Source organism: Dermochelys coriacea, chromosome 9 (genome assembly GCF_009764565.3).
Source record: "Dermochelys coriacea isolate rDerCor1 chromosome 9, rDerCor1.pri.v4, whole genome shotgun sequence".
NCBI lineage: Eukaryota > Metazoa > Chordata > Testudines > Dermochelyidae > Dermochelys > Dermochelys coriacea.
The window spans coordinates 45,397,343-45,419,611 of NC_050076.1; the positions used below are offsets into that span (position 1 = coordinate 45,397,343).

Genomic DNA, 22,269 nt, shown 5'->3' on the forward strand with positions numbered 1-22,269 from the left:
GTGTGTCTGTGCGGATTTGTTCTTGTGTTTTTTCAGGGAGTTTCTTGAGCAAATGCTGTAGTTTCTTTTGGTAACTCTCAGTGGGATCAGAGGGTAATGGCTTGTAGAAAGTGGTGTTGGAGAGCTGCCTAGTAGCCTCTTGTTCATACTCCGACCTAAGAGTGGCTATCCTTCAACAAAAAAGCTTCAAAAACAGACTCCAACGAGAGACTGCTGAATTGGAATTAATTTGCAAAATGGATACAATTAACATAGGCTTGAATAGAGACTGGGAATGGATGAGTCATTACACAAAGTAAAACTATTTCCCCATGAAGAAAAGGAGTACTGGTGGCACCTTAGAAACTAACAAATTTATTAGAGCATAAGCTTTCGTGAGCTACAGCTCACTTCATCGGATGCATCCGATGAAGTGAGCTGTAGCTCATGAAAGCTTATGCTCTAATAAATTTGTTAGTCTCTAAGGTGCCACCAGTACTCCTTTTCTTTTTGCGAATACAGACTAACACGGCTGCTACTCTGAAACCTGTCATTATTTCCCCATGGTATTTCTCCCCCCCACCCCACCCCCCACTGTTCCTCTGATATTCTTGTTAACTGCTGGAATTAGCCTACCTTGCTTGTCACCATGAAAGGTTTTCCTCCTTTCCCCCCCCTGCTGCTGGTGATGGCTTATCTTAAGTGATCACTCTCCTTACAGTGTGTATGATAAACCCATTGTTTCATGTTCTCTGTGTGTGTATATAAATCTCTCCTCTGTTTTTTCCACCAAATGCATCTGATGAAGTGAGCTGTAGCTCACGAAAGCTTATGCTCTAATAAATTTGTTAGTCTCTAAGGTGCCACAAGTACTCCTTTTCTTTTTTAATAATAGGACTATAAACGGTAAACTACAGCAATGAAATTGGATTAGTTTTATTTCTATAAAACAAAATTTTAAATACGTTATGTATAATTTTTAAAGATCTTGCACCATAAGTAGTAGACAGATGAAATATTTGGATTGTCACAGAATTGCCATTACAATGCATGATTCAATATATGCGTTCTACCTGTACCTTTTTAAGAGGACAATATATCTAGAAAAGAAAGATTCTAGACTGAGGGCAGGAGGAGTTAATGCTTACCAGGAATGCTAATGGAGCTCACTCACTCTGCCGTCTAGGTAATTTGTTAAAATCAGGTCTTAGCAGAGAGTTCACAGAATCACAGAAATGTAGGGCTGGAAGGGACTATGGGAGATCAAGTCCAGCCCCCTGCATAAAAGCAGGACTGATTACACCTATACCGTCTCTGACAGGTGTTTGTCCAACCTCTTGTGATGGGGATTCCACAACCTCCCTTGGAAACCTATTCCAAAACCTAACTACACCTACAGTTGGAAAGTTTTTCCTAATATATAACCTAAATGCCCTTGCTGCAGTTTAAGCTCACTACAAGTTCTCAGCATACAGCTGCTGGAGTGAAATGAGTTGGCAACACTTGCTAACATTCGAGTGCTTGATATCGCTGCATTAAGGAATTGTGTGCTAATGTACTATTATTTTAGGATCTGTTGATAGCTTCTACCTGCAAATTCACACTTGGTTAAATAGGCAACTAGCCTGAATTTAAAGACACCCAAATGGCCTATTTTGAAAATGTTCATGTTTCTTGAACCAAAATTACAAGAAACACCCTACTTCCACAGACCTTCTGTCAAAAACCAAGTGAATTCTTCTATTCAATTCACCTGTCTCATTTATCAATTTACAATTTCGCAGGTCCAAATTAAGGCACCTGGTTCCTCATTAGGCTGCTCAAATCTCCAGACATCTGTTTTGTTGGTCTGAGGGAGCCTGAATTTGCTGACCTTCCAAGCACACTACAGAAACCATTGATCTGATTGGGTGTTTGAGGAAGGATGAGGTATGCTTCTGGGAAGGACTGGCTACCGCAGAGCTCATTTGTATTGATTTATTTATTTGGTTGATTTTATTAATAATCAAAAACACCCCTACAAAAAGCTCCGAGCATCCTACTAGTAACTAGGCATGCCATAACAATGAGATCCAGCCAGCAGCATTAAATACTGATACACAAGTAAATAAACTCAGCCAGCCAGTGATACTAAATAATCTAAATGGAAGCAGTGGCTTACCTCACACAACCAATCCACAGAAAGGGAGAATTTTGGTTTTATCATCACAGAAAACTAGGATCCCTACAGATGATGCAGAAAGGAATGAAAATGCCAAAAGAGGCAGATCTCCTATTTCAAAGACAGGAATGCAGAGAGGCATCAGCCATCAGTCTAATAATGCTGGAAAAGTCTATGATCAAGTCAAAGTTTTAGACCAGACTCAGTAAGTCTTTACAGTAAGCATGTTCATAAAATAGCCTCCTGCCCATCGTAGCAATTGGACCAAATTTCCTTGCCGGTTACAACCATTCACCCTTTGCCTGTAAAGGTTTGCACAGCTGTAACTCAGAGCAGAATTTAACACATTAGCTGCATGTATCAACTTGTGCTAGAGAGAATTCACTCTGGCGTCATTTCTCTAATGTTGTTCTCAACAACCCACTGAGGCTTACCTCAGACAACCAATCCACAGAAAAGGAGAATTTTGGTTTTATCATCACAGAAAACTAGGATCCCTACAGATGATGCAGAAAGGAATGAAAATGCCAAAAGAGGCAGATCTCCTATTTCAAAGACAGGAATGCAGAGAGGCATCAGGCCATCAGACCATTGCTAATGAAGGCTACTAAGCATTAAGAATATTTTGCATTGAACTGAGTCAGAAGAAACTTTTCCAGCATTATTAGACTGATGGCCTGATGCCTCTCTGCATTCCTGTCTTTGAAATAGGAGATCTGCCTCTTTTGGCATTTTCATTCCTTTCTGCATCATCTGTAGGGATCCTAGTTTTCTGTGATGATAAAACCAAAATTCTCCCTTTCTGTGGATTGGTTGTCTGAGGTAAGCCACTGCTTCCATTTAGATTATTTAGTATCACTGGCTGGCTGAGTTCATTTACTTGTGTATCAGTATTTAATGCTGCTGGCTGGATCTCATTGTTATGGCATGCCTAGTTACTAGTAGGATGCTCGGAGCTTTTTGTAGGGGTGTTTTTGATTATTAATAAAATCAACCAAATAAATAAATCAATACAAATGAGCTCTGCGGTAGCCAGTCCTTCCCAGAAGCATACCCTCATCCTTCCTCAAACACCCAATCAGATCAATGGTTTCTGTAGTGTGCTTGGAAGGTCAGCAAATTCAGGCTCCCTCAGACCAACAAAACAGATGTCTGGAGATTTGAGCAGCCTAATGAGGAACCAGGTGCCTTAATTTGGACCTGCGAAATTGTAAATTGATAAATGAGACAGGTGAATGTATTGTTGTGAAGTATTTCTTTCTTGGTCTGACCCAGAAGCCATAGTCACACAGATTCATCGCGTGTAAGGCCAGAAAGTACCATTAGCTCATCGTCTGACCTCCTGAATGTCACAGAACAGAGAATTCTGCCCACTTACCCCTGTATTGAGCCCAATAACTTGTGTTGGACTAAAGCATCTTCCAGAAAGGTATCCAGTCTGGATCTGAAGACATCAAGAGATAGAGACTTCACCGCTTCCTTTGGCAGTTTGTTCCAATGGTTAATCACCCTCACTGTGAAAAATGTGTGCCTCTTTTCTAATTCAAATTTGTCTGGCTTTAACATCCAGCTATAGGTGGTTCTTCTGCCTTTCTTCCGTGGGTTGAAGAGCCCTTTAGTACCTGGTATTTTCTCCCTGTGAAGGTACTTATACACTGTCATCGAGTCACCTCTTGAGCTTCTTTCTAATTAGCAAAACAGATTGAGTCCCCATTGTAAAGTATTTCCTTCAGCCCTGCAATCATTTTTGTGGCTTTTTCTGTCCCGTTTCCAAGTTTTTTCAGAATCCTCTTAAAATGCAAATACAGATCCCACTATCAGTCTCAACAGTTTCCTTATACAGAGGCAAAATCACTCCCACCCCGCTTCTACTCACTGCTCCTCTGTACATCCAGTGTTTGTTTGTTTTTGCCACAGCACTACACTGGGAGTTCATGTTCTGTTGTTTGCCCATGATGACCCCTAGATCCTTTTCAGAATCACAGCTTTCCGGAATATAGTCCCCCATTCTGTAGCTATGCCCTCTATTTTTGATTCATAGAGGTAGGACCTTGCATTTGGCTATATTAAAATGCATTTTGTTTCAATGGCCTTAGCTTTCCAAGGGACCCAGATGGCTTTGTTTTTCCTGTCCTGTCCTCAACATTATTTACTCCTCACACAATATTTGTGTCATCTGCAAATTTTATCAGCAGTGACTTTATCTTTACTTCCAGATCATTGATAAAAATATTGAATAGTGGCAGGTTTAAAACCTCTCCCTGTGGAACCCCACCAGAAATATCCCCATGTGATGTTGATACTCCATTGATAATTACTTTGTGAGATCTGCTAATTAGCCAGTTTCTAATCCATTTAATGTGTGCTTTATTGGTATTGCATAGTGTGAATTTTTCAATCTGAATGTCGTACAGTATTAAGTTCAAACAAATTACAGAAGTCCATTCATCTAAACAAGAAATGAAATCAGGTTTATTTGATGACCTATTTTCCTTTTAAAAAAGCATGCTGATAGGCATTAATTATATTTCTGTCCTTTAAATCGTTATTGATTGAATCCTATGTCAGATTTTCCATTATTTTACCTGGGGTTGCTGTTCAGGCTAACCACCCGATAATTACCTCTGCTTGCCCTTTGTGAACATTGGCACAATATTAGCACTCTTCCAGTATTCTGCAATTTCCCCAGTATTCCACGATTTATTAAAAAAAATTAACATCAATGGGCCAAACATCTCCTCAGTCAACTCTTGGGTGTAAGTTATCCCAGCCTATTGATTTAAAAAATGTAGTCCTAGTAGATGCTGTTTAACATTTTCCTTCGTTACTAATGGGCTGGGAAGTACTTAAGCATTCTCATTCCAAACACAGAACATAAATATTTATTGAACACTTCTGCCTTCAAAAGTGGAGCTATTCTAGTTGGATTTGCAGACCAGGTAGATTTGGGATATTTCTCCCAGTCATCAGAATTTTCAACCCCAGGCATTATATTATTCTGGTCAGTATTTGTATGCATTTAAAATTTAACAATAGATGGCCCTGAAATATAATCTGATACTCTGGTAAAAGTAGCTGAGACCTCTTTACTTACTCACCAGCTTGTAAAAACACATGGCCATCTTTTATCCTATATGTAATATACTATTTAGACAGTTTATTGCTACATAAACCATAGCAGAGAGTAAACCATTAATACCAGTTCACTGGTGTCAGTGAGAGCAAATGTGAATTGTTAATTATTTTAATATTAATGTTTGACTGTAAATTTTCAAAGGTTAATATTAAAAAGTGAACTCTGTTGAATAGCTGCGGGAGAGAGCTAGACCCCAGCATTACAGGACTGTACTTCAGCACTCGAGGTAATCAATCAGCTGCCATGAAGCTCTTGCCAGAGTCCAATAAGGTGCATTAGAAACAAATTTGTCTCAAAATTGCTCTTGTGTAATTATGAACAGAAAGTAAGTGTCCTTCCCCCTCTTCTTGTATCCAGCTTCCATGTCCACTTTGGTAACAGTCCTTGCAGATGGTGATGCTACTAGCATGAACTATCGGGTGAATTAGTGATGATTTGTGTTATTGTGTTAAATTGGCAGTGTTGGTCTAGTGAGATTACCGCATACCTGCCATTTGCACGCGTGGCTTGTTTGGACAGTACACTGGGATGGTTTCATTTTGTGTTGTAGGGAAAGGTGGAGGATTGCCTGCTTTTTCTTCTAAGGCCTGATGAATTTTTAGAATCACAGAAGGAAAATGCAAAATTGCTAGAGATATTTCTTTAATATAGACTATGGTGACAGGTCCAAAAACTAGGTCATAATCAAAAAGATCAGGCGAGTGGGAGAAATGGGGAATTCAGACAGAATTATTTAACAGAAAAAGTAATAAACACATAGCACTAGATAATGGGGAAAGCTATTGAACCACAATATAAAGGAAAGTTTGGTTTGGTTTGGGTTTTTTTCAGGTTTTCCAAGGTTGTGGAAATCCCAAAATCAGCACAAAAGCATCCAGTGGAGAGGATAAGAAAAGAAGGGGAAAAGCTGTCACTGATGATAAATCCTCAGGGCTTGGACTGGAGAAGCTAGTAAGTGTCTCTCTGAATTTATAAAACATTTCCCCCATTGGAATATTTAAAACTGCCTGCCCCAATAGTGGGCTCATCGTGTCTGTCCGTGTCATGTGTTGGGATCGTTGCTGACCCAATGGCAGGGTGTTACTGAGAGCGGTGGGCACCAACCCTGTTTGGGATCAGGTGGTGTGTTCTGTATAACACAAGCTCAGAGCAAGCCCTCGGCTGTGCTCTAGCCTTTGGTGCCTTCCCAATAAACCCTCAGATGTGCTTATTAAGTAGAAAAAATTACTGACCTGTAGCTGTCCCATTGAAGACTCAACTAAGACAGGTTTCTGGCTGCTGAGTTTCAGCTTCGTAGCACCAGGCTGGTGGAACTCCCCAAGCTTGTCAAGATGTTTGGTCCCTAAGGGTATCGGTCGCAGAATGAAGCACAAGCCAGCCAGCCCTTTTCTCCAACACAGGCAGTTGTGCATCACCCTGCTGAACTTCATCACTGCTCTTAGTTGCTTCTCTCTCTGAAGGTCCAGCCCTTGGTTTTTTAGACCTGGTCTTGCTCTGCCATTGGTGTTCTGGGGCATCCTCTCCTGATGGTGATGTTGGAGTAGCTGCAATGTTGTCTCCCTGCAGCTTTGCTACACTGTTGGTCCTTGTCTTTTATTGGACATTTCTGATTCTGTGGGCAACAGGCTGTGATCATCCTGTCTCCTCTATGACACGCTGATCCCAGCTGACCCTCAGCTGCTTGTCTCAGCTTCTCAGCACTAGATGACAGCACCTGCTCCCTAGCAGCTCCCTGGATCACTCCCAGCCTCCCTGCTAGGCTGCTTTCCCTTGCTCAGCCCCCTGCCCTACCAGATCTGCTTCTCCTGCCCAACCCTCCTGAGTCTGTCTCTGTCTGCCCATCAGAACCTGTTACCTGGCCTGCCCACACTCTCACACCATCTCCCTGGGCCCTCATTCCCGGATCACACAACACTCGCTGTTGCTTAAAGAATGGTTTGTGGCCCTGTTGAGCTAATCTCTTCCCTCCTGTCTATTGCAAGGGGTGTGGCTGGGGGCGTGGCTAGGAAGGAGCCAGCACATCATTGTGATACATGGCTTTAATATCAATTGTGTTATAAAACAGATGAACACAGCAGAACAGTCCTTCACATGGAAATGTTGGCCTCAGTTGGCCAGCTCCTTGGGCTGAGGGCTATTATTTAAGGTAAAGTTAGTGTTCTTTTCCTGTACGTGGAAAAAACAACAGTGCTCTCTCTGAATTATAAAATAAAAGAGCTAAAACAGAGGTGGGCAAACTATGGCCCACGGACCACATCCGGCCTGCGGGACTGTCCTCCCCGGCCCTTGAGCTCCTTGCCAGGAAGGCTAGCCCCCGGCCCCTCCCTCACTGTCCCTCCTGCCCTGTAGTTGCGCTGCCGCACAGGTAGCACAGTTGGCTTCATCCAGGCAGCGGGGCTGCGAGTTCCTGCCGCTCTGAGCTTGGTAAGGGGGCGGCAGCGAGGGAGATTGGGTAGGGGGTTCTGGGGGGCAGTCAGAGGATAGAGAGCAGGGAGCGGTTGGATGGGGCAGAGGTTCTGGGGGTGGGGCGGTCAGGGGGCAGAGAACAGGGGAGTTTGGATAGGACATGGGAGTCCTGGAGGGCCTGTCAGGGGGCAGGGGTATGGACAGGGGTCGGGGCAGTCAGGGGACAGGGAGCAGAGGGGGTTGGATGGTGGTGGGGTGCCGGGGGGGCAGTCAGGGGACAAGGAGCCTGGCGGGGGGTGGGTTGGATGGGTCAGAGGTTCTGAGGGGGGCAGTCAGTGGGCAGGAAGTGGGTGGGAGTGGATAGGGCGCAGGGGCCAGGCTGTTTGGGGGGCACAGCCTTCCCTACCCCAGTCTTCCATACAGTTTCACATCCTGATGTGGCCCTCAGGCCAAAAAGTTTGCCCACCCCTGAGCTAGAACCATCTAGCTGTACGACCCAGCCTCTGGGGTTTAATAGATGTTTCCTTGGGCCAAGATTCTCCCTCCATCTTACAGGTTTCTGATGCCAAAGGGAAGCTGAGAGATATCAAGGATTACTGGGTTGCCTTGCCAAGCACACTTTGCAATGAGAAAATAACATCCGGCTCGGTGAACGAGGACAAGTGCTGGAACGGAATGGCCAAGGGGAGGTAAGGATGGGGTGTAGAGAAGCAAAGCAAAAACTCTCCATACTAAACTTAAAGCTGCTACCAGAAAGAGAAGATAAAGATAGATGCAGATAAAAGCTAGTTCTTCCCACATCCCTGCCCCAGGATGCTTTACAGCCTATGACATAAACTCCATTATAGAAGACATTTCACTAAAATATGGTTGCCCTCAAGGGCCTCTCCCTCAGTTGCTTCAACCCTAATCCTGTGTCCTCTACTCACTAGGAATTGGTAAAGCCACAGTAACTTCCCCGGCCCCAGCAGGGGGCAATGTGAGGTTCAGGATTCATTGAAGGCAGTCAGGAACTCCTTTGCGTGAGTTCCTCTGCACCCCCTGAGCAGCTGCACACCACAGTTACGGGTGGATCCCCTCCCCCGTCCTTCTGCCCTGGTCTGAGCACCACCAGGGCTAGTCAGCCCAATGCACAGCTTGTTTAGGAGTCTGGCTGTGGTTACCACACCCCTTGTGGTCCTCTCAATCTCAGCCATAGAACTGGCCCTGGTGTCAGTTCCCATCTGTTTAAAGGGCTCAGCCCCAGCCTCTCAGGAACAAGTGTAAATCTTAACCCTTTTCCAGGGCAGATTTTGAGAAGAGGATGCCTTGAATTTAAAATGTGTTGCTCTCCTCCTACATTTTAGACTTTTAAACATTGAAGCACGTTTGTTAAAAAATTACGCACAGAATCTTCACACACTTAGGCATTAAATGCCGTTAGTAGAATGGACAGATTCACTTTGGAAGAAACCCAGAGGCACTGCTGGGAATTGCAAACATTCACCTAGTTACCCATTTACGCAATGTTCCCTCTCAGACTTCATCCCTTACAAATTCTGCCACCATAGAAATACATTATGCCCATGGTTTAAACTTAAAACATTGTTTTCGGGCCAGATCCTCAGCTGTTGTAAACATCATAACTCTGTTACCATCCCCGGGTAGCCTGATCTATGACAGCTGGGAATCTGGGCCTTAGTTTTTAAAATGTTTTCAGGCATTGCCTGAAATGCCAAAGGTTTTTTTTTAAGTGCTTGATTGACAATGACACTGAGCAAGGAGAAATGCAGCTTTAATGACTAGCTAGCCAGCTCCCAGTTGATTGGGTATAAGGGTTTCCCAACCGCCTTGTTAATCATATCAGGAGGTGAATCCAGTAGTTCCAGTGCAGTCATGGACTAGGTCATAATGTGTCAATTTCCTAATCTTCCATGTGGTGATGAACCCCTTTCTTGTGTAATGGGCTGGATGTCATGTGGGCTATGCCACTGGTGCCAGCATGGAACCAGATCCTCAGCCTTGCACAGAGCTGACCTAGGCACTGGGGGGGTGGGACAGCCTACCCTTCAGAAGTTGACACTCCACAACAGCTCCCCTAGGGCTTAAATAGCCTTAAATAGAGACCCAGGGGGTCATTCTATTGTGTGATTGTCAGCAGCATTGTCAGCAGCGTGGGACAGAGTCTGAGACCTCTGGCTCTAAAAATGTGAGGCTATACTGCCTCAGCTGAAATACCCAAGTCTGTTAGTGCATAGTCAGTAGCAATAGGCAGTCCAACCACTAGAGGGAGACAGGCACACTAGCCAGAGGTGGACAAACTACGGCCCGCAGGCCACATCCGTCCCACGGGACCATCTTGCCCAGCCCTTGAGCTCCTGGCTGGGGAGGCTAGACCCCAGCACCTCCCACTCTGTTGCCCCTCCCCTGGAGTTACGCCACCGCGCGGGTAGCACAGCTGGCTCCATCCAGGCAGTGGGGCTGCAAGCTCCTGCTGCTCTGAGCGGCATGGTAAGGGGGTGGCAGCCAGAGGACAGGGGGCAGTTGGATAGGGCGGAGGTTCTGGGGAGGGGGCGGTCAGGGAATAGAGGGGGTTGGATAGGGCGTGGGAGTCCCAGGGGGCGTGTCAGGGGGTGGGGATGTGGATAGGGAGCGGAGCAGTCAGGGGACAGGGAGCAGAGGAGGTTGGATGGCGGGTCAGGGGACAAGGAGCCTGGGGGCGGGGGGGTTGGATGGGAGTGGGGAGCCGGGGGGCCAGTCAGTGGGTGGGGGTGAATACGGCAGGGGGGCCAGGCTGTTTGGGGGGCACAGCCTTCCCTACCCATACAGTTTCGCACCCTGATGTGGCCTTCGGGCCAAAAAGTTTGCCCACTCCTGCTGTAAATTCTGGGTTGCACATATAGTGGCAAATCCACAGGCCTCCTCCCTTTGCCCTGCCAACCATGGACCTCCCAGCACAGCTCAGTGCCTTGTGTGGGCCACCTGAATCCAGCCCTCTTCTGTCCACTGCCAGGGAGATCTCTATAGTCCAAGAGTTGGGAGCTCAGATTGCACCTTACACTAGTGCAGGAGTATGAGCAGAAAGACGAACGAACCAGAAACACGAGGCTGCGATTGGAATAAGAGTAAATACAATTTTGATACTACCAAGCTGCAAAGCTCTCCCTCTCGTAGATGGTAGATTATCAATTGTAATGGCACCTGTAATACCAAAAGGAGAATTTACTGTTCGGGAAAAGCAATGTGAATGAATGATTTCCTGTGTAGGTATTTGCCAGAGGTGATGGGAGATGGTCTGGCCAATCAAATTAATAATCCAGAGGTAGAGGTGGACATCACCAAGCCAGATATGACCATTCGTCAGCAAATCATGCAGCTGAAGATCATGACAAACCGACTGCGCAATGCTTACAACGGGAATGATGTGGACTTCCAGGATGCTAGTGAGTACACCAGAAATCCCAAGTAATGGGAAAGGGATGAGGACAGACCGTGAATACCAAGTGATTTCTGAATGACAGCTGGAAAAAATCCATTAATCCCAATTCCTGGCAGTGCATGATAAAACAAGAGAGAAGACTAAATGCCCACATGTGTCCTGTGGTGGTATTTTTATTTAGATTGCACAAAAAATTGGTTAATGTTTTCCAAACACTGATGAGGATACAGTCCCTGCCCTACAGCAAGTACCGGGCCTGATTCATAACAACTGCTGGCCCTTGTTATGGAACAGAATGGAGTGCGGGTTTGCGTCTAGCCTGTGATACTCCTGCATCCAAAAGAGCATTAGAATAACAGAATGAGGTGCACTGCTGACAGTACCATACTGACGCAGGGTAACAGTCACCCTTTGTGTTCTGCAACACCCCACATGCCACCTAAGAGCTTGTTCTATATTGGAAAGGATGTTGGCCACAACCCAGGACATTTAATCTGCCCCCCCCAAGAAAGACCATGTGATCTTCAGCTGTCCGCTGAAGAGCTCGTAGGGAATAGGAAAATCTTTCTATTTCACATCTCAACTAGTGAGCATCATCTCCCAAGCTCTACAATCATGTATGGTCAGAGCTCGGCACAGCATTCCCTTTAAGACTGTAGAACCTGCACCCTTTCTGCTAGTGTGCGCACCAGAGATTTGTAAGTCAATGCAAGATCACAGACTATGCAACAAGCGTTGTATGTGCTTCCATTTAGTGCTGGGTTGGCCAAACAAAATGGAGCTATTGCTATGCTAAGGTACAATCTACTGGTGGCTAGGGATGAAATGTTTTCGATCTCCCATGGCCATATTTGATTTCCATGTTTGTGTAACCATTAACTCACCTGTGAGGAATTCTTCCCATAGAGTGTTATTCAGCAGCTTGGAATTTAGAACTCCCCAGCCCCCCAAATTGCAATGGAATCAGAATCTTTCTGGATGCTTTTTAAATAAATCATAGGACGCTGCAGTAAGGAGTTTGCAGCCACCATGAAAATTAGCTGTAATTGTGGATGAAAACCCCATACACCATCATTACAATCTAACCCATATTGTCCATGCTCTTCATCTGGGCAAGATAAAAAAATCCACCTGAGAGAAACTGTTTTTCAGTCTGTCTTTTTCAGCTTCATTGTAGAAAACCTTTCAGTGTTTAATTTACATAGAGGAAGGTGTGATAAAGCTTTAGAGACAAACACAGAGCAGAAGTGTGTCTCACTAAAGTCTGTAGTTCATTTTAGATTTGCCATCAAAATAAGTCTACATAAAGTATAGAAGTCTAAAGAGAAAATCTGCCTTTTTAACCTTTTTTTAGGACTATGAAGAGCTCTCACTAAATAAATAAATTATTAATGTTGAGCCAGGCTTTTCAGTAAAGTAGAAACAAAGACAAGATGTCTGGCATACATTTTGTGTTTCAGGTGAACATTCATATAGACCTGGGCTTTGCCTTCCTTTCAATTACAGTAGCCCATTTAGAAAAATTATGTGATCAGAAAAACCATCATGAAGCAGGGCCGACACGTCAAAACCTTAAGCAAGTTGATTTTGTACTGCACAGCTCTGTACAGTGTTTCCACAGGGTCAAATGCTGCCCTGGCAGACACCCCTTGCAACCCTGCTGAGGGCAAACATATTTGATAGAAAGCTAGTCTTGCAACTGTTACCCATCTTTGTCACCTACAGCATAGAATATTGCAATGTGCTCTACTTAGAGTTACACTTTAAGGCCACCCCCCAGTCTCTAGCTCCTCCTGAGAGGTGCGGACTGCTGTGAGCACAACCCCTGTGCTCAAGCCTCTTTTCACTTTAAACCAATCTTCATTATCCACAGCACATTGAATTAATCTCTAAAGATTATTTGACCGTCCACAACTCACCCTGTACCCAAATGCAGCAGTTATGTTCAGCTGAAGAGACCCATGATCGTTCTGGGGGTCAAACAGTCTAGGACTGGGTTTACTCTGGGCCTGAGTCAAAGATTTATGAAGTCAAGGGGAGTCTTTATTGCCTTCCAGGGGCTTTGGATCTGATCCTCAAGAGCCCTGTGTATGTCTGGAGTTGACCACCCTTGTCAATGCCTCAGAGACTAAGTCTCATGAGCCTCACACTGTGATGTAAGATGTTCTTACTTAATACTTGAGCTTTTGGTTTAAAGCTGAACTCTCTCTCCAAAGCAGAAACAGCAGCCTCCGGTGGGTGGTCTTGTCACCTTCTAAAATTTTCCAATCAGTATCTAGCTGCTACAGCAATAGGCCATTTCAACATCAATGTGCGACCAAGTACAGAAGGCCTGTTGTGCTCTACAGCCTTTACCTTGTTTGGCAGGGACCTGACTGACTCAAACCTTGGCCACAGCTAACAGAGCCAGCTAACCACCTGACTGCAAGGGCTTGTGAACACTCCACGCCATCCCATGTTCATTCAAGTACACCTAGTGAAGGAATACAATACATATATTCCAGACCATATATATGAAAGGAAACACAGTGAGTCAGTTGTAGTGTTCATTCCCCTGGGATTCTCCCGCCATCCCGTCTCCAAACTCCTGGTCTGTTCGAATTTGTAAGCCTCTAGAGGCAGTGGCTGTCCTGTGCTGTGCTGAGCACAAAGTTTGATTTGTCAGTCTCACCCTGAGTTTCTCTCTGTGTACAGGTGATGACATCAGTGGCTCTGGGAGTGGTGATGGCTGCCCTGATGAAGTCTGCGGCAAAAGACTTTCCAAGAACCCCAGCACTAGGCAGCCAGAAGTACATGCTATTCCTAACCAGTCTGGACATGGTGTAAAGGGGGCCAGCAACAAATTTTTGCCTTCCTCCTTCCTAATCTTCCTTTCTGTGGCTGTTATTGCAATGCAGTACTTGTGGCGGTAACTTACTTGCACAGCCATGAAAGAGACTGTGGCTGAGGTCTTATCTTTGCCAAAAAAAAAAAAAAAAAAGAAAAAAAAGGACAATATTTAATTCATCTTGGCAAGAAAGAGGGAGGGGAAAAAAAAGGTCTCAATTGTTTGTGATATCTGGCAGTGCTAGAGCTGTTCCATCCTTGTTTGCTCTTTTTTGAATGCTGGGCCCTTCTTTCCGTACCTCATTTTTTATTTCATTGTTTTGCCACAAAGAGGCTCTGGGGCCTCAAAAAAGCCTTTGCAGATAGGGGGAAAAGAAAAAACAAACAATCTCCAGAGAGTCACCATTTGACTGACTGCAGTGGAATATGCAGTTAACCTAATATTGTTATACAACCGTAGCCAGGAATGCCACTTAACATCTAAAGCCCGACAGGTTTAGAACAGTGCAACTTTTAAAATTAGGACTGACAACAGCAGCAAGCATTCTGTTATGTTCAGGAGCTATTTCATGATTTTCTATTGTATTTCTTAAGCAGGCAGAGAGATGATCCTTCACTCATTTTCTTTGATGTAGGTGTTTCAAATAATTCCTTATGCTAATACAAACTTGATTAGCATTGGGATTCCTTATCCAAGCATTTGCAACTAAAATGCAACAGTCCTTTCACTTACAAGTATACAAGTAGTTTTGTTTGTTAAAATTAGCCATCAGTCGTAATTAATAATGCTCCTACTTTAAAGTGAATGAGAGTGAGATTTAGATTTTGCGTGATATTTGGAAACCTTTGAAGTTAGCTATTAATGATCTAATCTAGACCTGCAATCCTGTATCATGATACGCAACACTGAGATGAAAATATGCAGGGTAAGATTTGTCATTTGAGGGGTTTGTTTCCAACAGGAGACTGAAGCTCTTTGTTAATGACAGAGACAACAGTAACCTTCTACCAAAGGGATCGTTGCAAATTGCTATTTTGTGAAGTCTCGCATATTAATACACATAGAGTTATGAGGCCTAAAGCAATAAGTTACAGTATTGGGAGTCAGTGGGTTATTACTTACTTCACTTGGCAGTTTGTTTGCCCAGGAAAATGGCTCAGATGTATAATCTGGGCTTTGAGAGTTCTTTTTAAGTGAGTGCCTGCTTCCCTCCCTCCCCTGTCCAACTTCACCACTGCAGTGACTAAAGACGAAAACTGTCCAGTATCTGAGCTACAGCCACACACTGAGTAGTGGATCATCAGGATGCTTCTAGACCTTCCAGTCCTCTGCTCTAAGCAATGAATGCACAGCCTCCTAATGTTAGCCAGTAATTTTTTGTAGTTTATTACATGAGTGCCAGGAGTGGATTCAACTAAAGGTTTTGTTTTTGTCAACAAACAATATATATAAATATACACACATACATATCTATCTGTTAAGGGTGTCTGTGTTTACAGAGCTGTGCACTTTGGTTCCCTAGCTGGCTTAGCTCATTCGCAGATACAGTAAACATCGTTTGGAAAAGTATCTTTAAGAAATTTATCTAGAGTAACAATACAGTCGTATTGACTGTTTTTGGCAATGGGGAACCATGAGTTTAGGCTCTGCTGTTATTAATATTGTGATTTTTATTTTTGGGGAGAAAGCATATCTTATGTTTAAGATGTTTATAGGCTTATCAAACTTTTAAACACTTCTGTGTCTTTCATTAAGTGGGAAAATGTGTTTTGGTGCATAACAAAAGATTTGGGAAAAGCAGAATTTGATTTGTGCTGTCACTGTTTACGGAATGTGCAATTTAAGGTAAGACTGTAGGATCAGAGCGCTAGGAATGTTGAGAGATGTTGCAAGAAAGCAAGTATAGTGAAGTCCTTATTCTCCTGGTTGTGTTAAAATTCCTAGTTTGTTGGACAACTACCACCGTTTCCTAACCCCGCCACGTAATGCAGGCTGACACTTATACTTCTGTATCAAAACGTGAACTGTGTTTAGGCCAGTTATGGGAGAGTTATTGTCCCACATTACACCTTGCTTCTGCACAGACAATTTTAGATCATTTTGGTGTTGTATTTCCAAGATGCCACTCGTTCTTAAAGCTAAACTTGAGCCAGAGGCTTACCTTGCCGTTCAATTTAAATTATCTGGCTCTGAATTGAAGAAAGGTGATGTTACTGGGCCTGTCATAATCTGAGGTGTAGTTTCAGGCAGGTTTGCTTTTATTCGTGTAGTGCAGTGATTTTTAGCCCATGTTGCCATTACATGTATAAATGAGCCTTCTATTATGTAACTCCTAATCCAGTTTCTGAGGGAGCATGGAAAATATTATATGTCAAAAGGGCATTGGAGTAGATTTTTTTAAATGAAAGAAATTTGAGCACCACAGTCAATAGTTTTATAAATATTTAGTCACCTGTGCTCTACGCAATGAAAAAGAAAAAAATAATCTCATTATCATGTATTTGAGCCTTCACACACAGTTCATGGCCTTGGGGGACTGTCTCGTTAAGTGCTATATCCCAGAGGGTCTCAACCTCTCCCTTTGACAGCCTCCCTCTGTCCCCCCTCTATAAAACCTCCACCGCCCAGGTCTGCCACAACTGGTTCTCTGCATATAAAAGGAGGACCAGCATTAGGGGGTAGCAAGCAGGGCAACTGTCTGGGGCCCCACACTGCAGGCCCTCTCCCACAAGTTGCTCAGGCTTAAGCCCCAGGTGGGGCTATGGCTTTCTTCCTTGGCCCCAGCAAGTACAACGCTGGCCCTGCTTGGTGGATCCCCCTGAAACCTGCTCACGGCCCCCCAGTGGGACTATAGCCCATATCAAGGGAGTATGACTCACTTCATATTTGCTGCTTTAGAAGGGGAAGAGGAAAAAGGACCATTCACTTCTCTGTTAGCAAGATGGTGATGCTCAGTGTTTTGATAAGGAAGAAATACTTTGGGGTTTGTTCATTTTCATGTTCTTATCTGAATTATTAAACACCCACATCCCTGCAAAGTGGAGAACCTGGAAAATGGACTAGTGGATTTACAAGCATCTCCGTCTTTAAACTTGCTCTTTTGTGCCATAATTTGTATGTTTTAACTACGGGTGGGATCATTAGCAGCTTTGAGAGCACAGATATTTATCGTTTTACAAATGACAAACAACCTATTGTTTTCTGGTGGGCTTGGTAGGGGATAAGGTATAACAAATATCTGAAGTACACCTTTGCTTTAAAAAATGCATTTCTAGCTGGAGGATTAAGATGTATTTCACTTATTGGCATAGCTGGCCAGTTATATATTTCTTTCTGTTACCAAGGTACTTGTAACTATCTTGCACTGTTTATCTAAAGTTGAAATATGTTCTTTGAATCCTTGTATAAATAAAAAGGCTGGAGACTTAAATCTATATTTGTCCCACTGTTACAAATCACTATTTTATTTCTAAATGTGAATAGCTCCACACTCAGTCCTTGGTTTATCCACTAACAACAGTATCATATGGACATTGTGAGCCTCTCACCTGCTCAAAAATGTATGGTGGAGAGCAGCCACCCCTAAGTATAGGAGATGCTTAAAAACAAGATGAAATGTATTTGATGACATTTTAAAAAGTTACCATACTAAAGTTTGTTGAGAGAGAGACTGGGGAGGATGTAATGAAGGAGAGAAATTAAAAGCTTAGATTTACAACTATATATTTGTAAACGTAAAGCACAGTGTTAATTACACTCAAGATATTGCTTCTTGAAAAGTTAACTAAAAGAAGAAAGCATTCTGGTCCTAGTAGAGAGCCTTTCTGAATTAAATAATCCACCACCATGCTTCCTTTGAATGGAATAGGTTTTGTTTTTCTATATACACAATTCCATTTCCAGAGGTTGGTGAACTTGGTAACAATACCAAGGGGGTGAACCCCAGACCTCCGGTAATCAGATACTGACAGAAGGAGTGCACGTGACTGGAAGTAAAACAGCACCTAAAGAATTCCAGATCCCTTCCACTCCCCCAAACAAAAAAATTAATCAATTTCTTGTCTCTGTAAAGCTTATATATTTACTAAAATCTTTCTGTTGCAGGAGTTTAGATTCTATTTTATATACACAGCTCTAAACAGCTGATCTCTATATTCTATAAAACTAATACATATTTATCCATGGGTACTCTACAAGGAACAGTATTTATACAAACTACAATTCACTCATCTCCTGTAAACCCTCTCTGTATTATTATTTAAAATAACTGCCACTAGCAAAGAAATAGGAAAACGGAAAAAAAAATGTGTATCCAATTTTGTAGCTTTATGAACATACCCCATATTTGCAAATGAGCTACTGGTAGGCCAAACATTGGGAAACTAACATGCTCAAACTATATACAATCCAAGGGTCAGCTTCTGTTCTCAGTTACATCCATGCATCCCGATGTAAGTTACATGGGTGTGAGGAACATTATTCTGATCCTTATGTACTCTGGCCAAAATTTTCAAACATGACACTACAGACAGGCACATAAACAGGGCCTACTTTTCAGAGGTTCTGAGTACCTGTAGCTACCTCCCCAACTGGATCGAATAGGAATTGTAGGTGCTCAGCATCACCAAAAATGAGACATCTAAACCAGAAAATTGCCTCCTTTTCCACACGGTGACCTCTGTCTGCCATATGAGCAAATATCCCCTAATCCTGCTTATCAACAGCAAAATGCCCTTTGACTTGAACAGGTGTAAGCACTAAAGTTTTCACCCTCCTTATCTGCCAATAAATGAAGCTGAGGGAGGGTTGGCAGACGAGAGCATGCCAGATCAGACAAAGTTCTCCTTGCTGAACACAGTGAGCTTTGAGGTTGTGTGACATTTTTCATGCTTTGGAGCATAATCTGTTTTTCAGGAGGTTTGGTCAGTTGAATAGCTAACTAAATCAGTGTAACAGCCACGTTGCCCCTCACCAATCACAGTGTAATTACGTGGAAATTCAAGCTAGAGGAGAGTGACATTTTCATGGAATTGATGAGTGATGCAATAAAGTCAAATTCCAGACGCTAATTCAGTGGCATAAATAGCTGTTACACAGTTTTACCCTGTACAGTAGTCATTTTTATCATCCAGCTCTCTCTTTACATGTCTAACTGTAGAGGCATCCATACTAATCAGTATTTTAAATTAAAAATGGAGAAGGCCCCTGGAAAATGACTATGGATGGCTAAGTTGTCATCACAGGCATATCATTAGTATCCTATCGCTTCTTATTTGATATAGTACTTATTAGATAAAGGCAAGTGATGCCAGGTCAACTTACTCATTTTTTTCTACAGTGGGATTAATTGTAACTATAATTCCCAGTGTAAGGAAGATTTGGACGCATGTCATCGACCGCTGCACGTAGTCTTTCTGGATTTGGTTTCTTGTCATCTTTTCTGAAGACATCTCTTCTGCCTCTTCCCTCGCTTCCCTTTCTGCCAACAGGACTCTCCCTCTCTCTTGAAATGCCCGACTTAGTCTTAAATTGATGCTTTCCTGTAAAAATAAATAATAGATTGGCCTCTGAAGGAACACTGATTTTCTTGGAACAGTAAACTGGACATAACTGCAAGCCTTCAAAATTACTGAGTCCTGAATCAGTTTAACAAGCCACATGGAAGCATGACAGAAACTACATACCTGCTGGCCTTTAAAGGGATAGTGTAGGGCACTGATGTTTGTATTTTCCCCCTCCATTATTACTTCTAAGAATCTCTTAATGTGAAAAGTTAATTACAAATGGTCAGCATTAACTTGAGTTTGCCTGTAATTGCTAGGTAGCTAGCTCAAAATTCAACTGCCATCACCACCACGTCAAAAACATCACTGTGTTTAAAATGCAAAGTAAAGCACAAAATAACCATGAAATTCTCCTAAACACAGTTTAGGTTACCACAGAGCACCCGAAAACCAGCTTGCAAGACGTACAGGTTGAGATTTTCAAAGCAGTCCAAGACATCGGCTCATTTTAAATAGAAGTGTCTAAATCCACTAGGTATGGAATCAACCATAAATGACAGCACATCACCCACGAGATTCTTCAATTTAGGCTACCATTCCTCTTTAACGTAGAAGCTACATTAGCAAGGCAAATCAAGAACAATAGGTTTGACCACTTGACAATGAATCAGGAATGAGGCTGCTGGTTAAAAGAGAAAATTACCTCACATAATCATCCATGACAGCAAAAACATATGTTGCCTTGCTCTGGTGGTCACTTTATTTGTGTGTGTGAGTGTGTCATAATCATGCTACTTTAAAAAAGCAAAACTTTGCACTGGTAGTTTGGTCCTGGCATACAATAGTATACAATAGTAATGCCACTTTGCCCCCTTAGTCCAATCTTTATGTAAATGTAACAAAATAAAAAGATGGCAAAGCATACAGACAGAGCGCCACCTTCCCCTCCAATAAAATACACTATTTCAAGTGAGATAATAACATGAGCCCACTATGTCTGAGAGGGCATCAGTCCAGAAGTGGCAGAAATGAGATACTAAAGACAACCGATAAGCAGCAAGAAGCTTGAATAGTGGGTGCTTCACTACAAAAGCTTCCAACTCTCTTAGTTGGCCCAGTTAGCTAAAGCAAGGCATTCAGTTTTCTCTCTGTGACAACTGAAGCAGGTACAAAGACAGTATCCAAGCACTTGTCCTGGCTTCAATAGATAATGCTGTCAAAAAAATCTGTGTCTTGAGTCAGACCTGTAACTCAAATCATGTTAAAAGAAAAGGAACACGGCTGCTACTCTGAAACCTGTCAAGTCATGTTGTTGCACTTGCTTAAGTTATTGGCTAAGTAAGTCTGTGTACATCACAGAGGGGGGACAAAAGCCACTTCTTTCTGTCTTAATATCTCAGAAGGACAGGCCATGTGCAAAAGGGAAAGTCAAACAGAGACTTGCTAGCACTTTAAAAAGGGGCTGAATGGGAAACATGACCACTAGCTCTTCCTAGGAGTTTATAAAGATTTCTGTCCCTAGGGGTGTATATGCCTACATGATAGGCTACTCAACTGGGATCCTCTTTTGTCAGACTCATTCCCCTATCCCAAGAAGTTCCCAGAGATTGTAGTCTACTGATCAGTCATATTACCATTTAGAGAAGGGTGGTACTGTGATTCTCTCTGGGGTCCCTTTTAAGCAATTAGTGTAGCTAGCTACAAATCCTCTATTAGACCAGTCTTTGTTACAAATTTATTACAAGTGATGAAGAAATGGCCAAGCTGCGCTACGCTTTCTATGGAAATTATGACTGAAAGTCTTTGGAATTTTCAGTCTGGCTTATTGCTCTGCCACAGAAGCAGTTTGATCCAGTACCTTTCACATACATGAGGTACATCAGGGACATGAGTAGTTTATTATTCAGTACTACAGAAAAGAACTTTCAGGGCAGTGTTGAAATGGACTTGCTATCCCATATGTCTTGGAATTAAATATCTTTTTTTCTTTCTTTTCGTTAAAAGCAGCTACAGCAATTTCTCTCCCATAATGCTCCATGCCTGCAAATTCCACTAATTTAAACTTCTGAATTATTCTGGAGACTAAATGCCAATGTGTGAGACTGGTACCACTGAGCTAGTAGCTGGAATGAGATGAAAAGTACCAACAAGTATATGCAACAGTTTTTTAATGATGAAAAAGAGGTTAATAGTCAAAACTGACTTACCATCAACCTCAGACTGTAGGTTGTCTTGATCAGAGTCCATTAATGGTGAATCACCTTCAGCAGCAATAAAACAGGTGCAAAGATATTTCAGAATAGTCGCTTGTGAGATTATATTGTGACTACTTAGAGGGACCAACCACTTCTACTGCACTCTAAGCAGTTTTAAAAAGTTGCTACCAGCCATAAATACCAATAAAGTTTATTTTATGAACCCTTGTTCACAAAGAAATCATTACATTTCCCAATATGCATATACATTTGCAGTTGTACAATAACTTCAACATAAAGAATATGTACAGGTGTTCAAATACAGAATAAGTTGTAAACACAACACAAGGAACATGTGAATGAAAAGAATGAAAAGAAATCTCTGGATAAAGATAAAAAGGGAGCATGCCAACTTTTCAGTGATCTACCGCTGAGCAGTGGGTGGTATTGTCGTGTCTTCACCAGATTCCTATTCTTTTTCACTGCAGAAAAAAAACAGCCATCACACAGGAATTCTTGGGGGTTGGGTAAGAATTATGTCTGATGGCACTTCCAGTTTTTACTCATTACTTTATGGGAAAATCAGAGCTAAGCAGATCTTTAAGAGTCCTTGCAGTCTCCATTGTCTAGAGTGATCTATAGC

The 22,269-nt window shown here is 42.7% G+C and overlaps 2 protein-coding genes across 5 annotated transcripts in view; one reads left to right on the top strand and one right to left on the bottom strand.

The window, feature by feature from the left end:
* Positions 1 to 17,361, top strand: part of GPC1 (glypican 1) — a 367,159-nt gene extending 349,798 nt beyond the window's left edge. The window contains exons 6-9 of the mRNA XM_038416638.2: positions 6,108 to 6,227; positions 8,238 to 8,371; positions 10,929 to 11,104; positions 13,795 to 17,361. Coding sequence (XP_038272566.1) covers positions 6,108 to 6,227; positions 8,238 to 8,371; positions 10,929 to 11,104; positions 13,795 to 14,012 — 648 coding nt within the window. The 3' untranslated portion in view covers positions 14,013 to 17,361. The remainder of the gene's footprint in view (positions 1 to 6,107; positions 6,228 to 8,237; positions 8,372 to 10,928; positions 11,105 to 13,794) is intronic.
* A 1,087-nt stretch (positions 17,362 to 18,448) lies between these two features.
* ANKMY1 (ankyrin repeat and MYND domain containing 1) overlaps positions 18,449 to 22,269 on the bottom strand; it is a 50,834-nt gene continuing 47,013 nt past the window's right edge. For 2 of the 4 annotated variants that reach the window (XM_043491982.1, XM_043491980.1), the window contains 2 exons: positions 21,639 to 21,692; positions 18,449 to 19,467 (listed from right to left, as the gene is read on the bottom strand). In XM_043491982.1, the coding sequence (XP_043347917.1) occupies positions 19,271 to 19,467; positions 21,639 to 21,692 (251 nt within the window). In that variant the 3' untranslated portion in view covers positions 18,449 to 19,270. The remainder of the gene's footprint in view (positions 19,468 to 21,638; positions 21,693 to 22,269) is intronic. The other 2 variants (XM_043491983.1, XM_038416632.2) reach the window with 1 other exon arrangement.